The sequence below is a fragment of the Palaemon carinicauda genome, chromosome 38 (genome assembly GCF_036898095.1).
Source record: "Palaemon carinicauda isolate YSFRI2023 chromosome 38, ASM3689809v2, whole genome shotgun sequence".
Lineage (NCBI taxonomy): Eukaryota > Metazoa > Arthropoda > Malacostraca > Decapoda > Palaemonidae > Palaemon > Palaemon carinicauda.
Genome location: NC_090762.1, coordinates 28,749,321 through 28,754,320, shown reverse-complemented (window position 1 = coordinate 28,754,320; position 5,000 = coordinate 28,749,321). Strand labels below are relative to the sequence as shown.

The 5,000-nt window shown below is 37.1% G+C and overlaps 1 protein-coding gene across 1 annotated transcript in view; it reads right to left on the bottom strand.

Annotated features, from left to right (window-relative positions):
* LOC137630510 (ras and EF-hand domain-containing protein homolog) overlaps nt 1-5,000 on the bottom strand; it is a 63,855-nt gene that overhangs the window by 37,391 nt on the left and 21,464 nt on the right. Inside the window, 1 exon segment of the mRNA XM_068362019.1 lies at nt 2,663-3,008. Within this exon segment, the coding sequence (XP_068218120.1) occupies nt 2,663-2,714 (52 nt within the window). The 5' untranslated portion in view covers nt 2,715-3,008.

Genomic DNA, 5,000 nt, shown 5'->3' with positions numbered 1-5,000 from the left:
ATAATCTAGCAGAAAGCTTTGAAGAAACGACAGTGGATGATGCTCTTGATAGATCAACATGGAGGACTATTTCGATTGACAATGCTTAGAAGAAATTATAATGATAGGTGATTATCAACACCCCTTACTGAGTGGGGATACCTTCAAGTGGTTGAAAGGCTTTGCGTATCTGCATGATCAGTAAAGCTGTACTAGTCAGGGACACCCATACTAGGTTGGTTTGCTGTGTGCGATCAGACTAAAGTCTCCCACCATCGTCAAACGGTACTAGGCAGCGTGATGATGAAAAACTGGCCAACCCTTAGACATGTCTGAGTCCTTTGTCCTGCAGTGGACTAGAAACATCTGTTTTTGTTGTTCTGATTATGAACCAGACAAGTGAAAATTTAACGAAGACCCGACGTCCTTCTGAAATATGGTCAAATCCTTAAATCTAAAACAAGGAAATATGAAAAGATAACACATGGAGGAAATAACATTCACGAAGGCGAATATATTTCCGAGACGTCGAGGCAAAACCTGTCAAACCTTCATTAGAAATGATACATGATGATGTCTTGTTGATCTGAAGCGAAAAGAGGCGAGTCGACGAAGCAAAGAATAATGAATTGTTGAGGCTTCTGATGTGTTGACAAGATGCAGCCGCGAGATTCTTATTACCATTTCATGGGGATTTCGTGAGGGGAGTTAATACGGAAAATCGCTCGGGGATTGTGGGGGATTTGGGGATGAATATCGTCAGTATCGAGATAACGGAAGTTACAATATATTTAACAGGAAGACGGAAATGAGGAATCTGTCGTCTTGCAACTGTCGGAAGATGCTGTACCAGTATTTACTTTTGTAGAATCATTTGAGGGTGAGTAATAATATTTTTGCACTCAGTAAATACTAAATGGTCATATTTTTGGGTCGTGGTGGCCTAATGGAAACGTCCCTACCTGGCGATCTGCCGGATTAGGGTTCGAGTACCAAACTCCTTGTGAGTTCAGGATGGGGTGTTTGGGGGGAGCCTTTAGGTCTACCTAATGAGTCATCAGCAGTCATACCCTGGCGCTCCCTGGTTTTAGCTTGGGTGGAGAGGCAGCTTGGGCGCTGATCATATGTATATATGGTCAGTCTCTAGGCCATTGCCTTGGCCATTCTTAAGTAACCTTCAAATCTTTAAACTTAGAAGATGTTGTAATAATATACTAAAGGGTCATATTTGTCAGAAACATTTTTGATAACAAAGATATATTATTTAGTATTAAAGTATTTTGTTGATAATTTCTATTAAGAAAAATCAATGCAAACTGAATTATACCAAAAAGATATTTAACAAAATTTAATACGGATAGATGGTCGGATAGAATTGGTTGATAGATAGATAAATAGTTAAATAGACTTGAATATTTTAATAAACAAAGGCGTTATTGATGGATGGAGAAGTAGACTTAAATATTTCAATAAACAAAGGCGTAATCAAATGTATGGATAAAACAAGCACATTAATATGATTACTGTCGTTCAATTAATTATATGCAATTAATACTTTTAATTGAGGATGACGTCATTTACAAGTGTTTTCACACAAATGAGTTAATTACCAGAAGCTTTCCATGTTAATGAAGGCATTGAGCCTGGTTAAGATAATGGGAAATCAGCATGGAATAATATTTGGTTCTCTTGATAATTCCCAAGACTACATTAAAGGTAGAACAATGCTTTTCAACACTGAAAAAAATAAAAAAGTTTTCTTAAGAAGCACCGTGAATTCGGAAAGACTAAATGCAGTTGCTACCCGTTGAGATACTACCGCTAGAGAGTTATGGGGTCCTTTGGCTGGCCAGACAGTATTACATTGGATCATTCTTTCTGGGTACGGTTCATTTTCCCTTTGCCTGTACATACACCGAATAGTTTGACCTATTCTCTACACATTCTCGTCTGCCCTCATAGACCTGACAATACTGAGATTACCGAACAATTCTCCTCCACCCAGAGGTTAACTGCTGTAATTTGATTGTTCAGTCTCCACTTTCCTCTTGGTAAGGGTAGAAGAGACTCTTTAGCTATGGTAAGAAGCTCTTCGAGGAGAAGGACACTCCAAAATCAAACCATTGTTCTCTAGTCTTGGGTAGTGCCATAGCCTCTGTACCATGGTTTTTCCCTCTCTTGGGTTAGAGTTTTCTTGCTCGGGGGTACAATTGGGCTCACTATTCTATGTTATTTCTCTTCCTCTTGTTTTGTTAAAGTTGTCATAGTTTATATAGGAAATATTTATTTTAATGTTATTGTTCTTAAAATATTTTATTTTTCATTATTTCCTTTCATCACTGGGCTACTTTCCCTGTTGAAGCCTCAGGGCTTATAGCATTCGGCTTTTCCAATGAGGGTTGTAGCTTAGCAAGTAATCATAATAATAGGCTAAAACCAGAATGGAAAATAACCAACGGGGAACCACAAGACTATACTCATTTTGTTTTATGAGGCGCATTTGAACTGACTCGCTGCGGTGTCCTTTTAGCTCAGAAAGTTTCTTACTATCTGATTGGTTAGAATTATCTTGTCCAACCAATCAGTGATCAGGAATTTTGCCGAGCTAAAAGGGCACCCCTGCAAGTCGGTGCAAATCTGCCTCACTATAAAGAATTGACTATAGAAGCATCGTTCAACTTACCTTTCTTATCGCAGGCATTAAACAGCTGCGCTAACTGAGAGTCCGCGTTCATGATGGCGGGAAACTTAGGATTCCCTGGAGAGTAGATGACACCATGAAGGCTTTGGAAATGGCTGGTCCCTTTTTTTCCTTCTTTTTGATCTTTTCTTATTTATTTTTCTCTGATATTTAAAGGTAAAATTAATATGAGAGATTTTTGTTGGATGTATATCACGGTCTTTAAAGGCTAGCTTCTATTATACCTTATTTCATAAGTTCTTTCAATTCACAGTTATAGTTTCTTGATAGGTCTGGACCCATAAGTCATTTTGGTGTCAAGTAACATCCGTGAGTCTTCTGGAGAAGTCTGCAATAAAAAAAGGAAATTTGAAAAAAAATTAATAAATGTATAATATTTATGGTTTATTCATTTGTAGATAAGAATTATTTGATTGTACATAATTGGGTACATAATACACTTTTCAAGGAAACGAATTAATAAATACAGACTCTCTCTCTCTCTCTCTCTCTCTCTCTCTCTCAACGAATTCATAAATACTGACTTTCTTTTATAATAAAATTTAAAACATTAATAAATTCTCTCTCTCTCTCTCTCTCTCTCTCTCTCTCTCTCATATATACTGACTTTCTTTTATAATAAAATTTTAAACACCAATAAATTCTCTCTCTCTCTCTCTCTCTCTCTCTCTCATATATATATATATATATATATACTGACTTTCTTTTATAATAAAATTTTAAACACCAATAAATTCTCTCTCTCTCTCTCTCTCTCTCTCTCTCTCTTTCATATATATATATATATATATATATCTACTGACTTTTTTTATAATAGAATTTTGACACCAATAAATTCTCTCTCTCTCTCTCTCTCTCTCTCTCTCTCTCTCTTAACGAATTCATAAATACTGACTTTTTATAATAAAATTTAAAACATCTATAAATTCTCTCTCTCTCTCTCTCTCTCTCTCTCTCTCTCTCTCTTTCTCATAACGAATTCGTAAATACTGATTTTTTTAGTAAAATTTAAAACATCTATAAATCTCTCTCTCTCTCTCTCTCTCTCTCTCTCTCTCTCTCTCTCTCTCTCCTTTGCTAACAGTAAGCATATAGACGTGGCAATGTGCGTGCTTGATGACATCGTGCGCGTAATGTTTAAATATTACCCGTCGACATGATGTCATATCGATGAGTAAGGTGACCTTGGCTGCCTATGATATAGACGCTGTTTTGCGCATGCGCATCAGTCAATACATACAGTTGGGACAGGAATACATGACACGCCTCGCTGTGATGAATTGCACCTTGTGTCACCTTTACTCAATTTTTCATAATGAGGCGCAATTGCACTGACTCGCAGCGATGCCCTTTTAGCTCGGAACAGTTTCCTGCTGTCTGATTGGTTAGAATTATCTTGTGCAACCAATCAGCGATCAGGAAACTTTTCCCCGAGCTGAAAGGGCTACCCCTGCGAGTCAGTGCAAATCTTCCGCGCTAAAAAGAATTGACTATAGTTACTGCACGGCGAGGATTTTTGAGTAATAGGAGATGATGAATGGAGAAGTATTGGATTAAAATCGCAAGATAGAGACGACTAGCGAAGTCTAACCGAGGCCCTTTGCGTCAGTAGGCGTAGGAGAAAATGATGATGATGAGGTTACAAAGAGTTATTGTTGATGGGCACCGTAATAGATAAAGGTGTTCCTCAGGGTAGTGTACTTGGCCCATTACTCTCCAAACTATATACACGTGGGACGTGGTTTGGCAGATGATGCTACTATCTTTGCATCAATTCCATCTCCTGAATGTAGATCGGGGGTTGCTGAATCTCAGAATAGGGATATAGCTAAACTTAGTGCATGTTGTAAATTATGGGGCATGAAGTTGAACCTTAACAAAACTGGAAGTATGATTGTATGTAGGTAGAGTACAGTGGCTCTTCACCATCCAGATATCTGCATTGATAATGTTTCTTTAACTATATACAATTCATTTAGAATTTTAGGTGTGGTTCTTGATTACAGATTTATTTTTGAGAAGCACATTCGGTTTTTTCTTCTATTACAAAAAAAATATGCTTGTTGAGAAAATCTTTCGATTTACGGTGATCAATCTATTCTGAAGAAATGTTTTAATTTTTTCGTTCTTGTTTCGAGTGTTGTTCTCCTGTCTGGTCCTCAACCTCTAAATCTCATCATAATTTGTTGGACAAAAATTTGCAGTCTATTAAATTTCTTATGCCAGATCTGGATATTAAACTCTGGCATCATCGTTCAATTAATTCGTTATGTATGTTCACAAGTTTTCATAATTTTGACCATCCTTTGCATTCAGATCT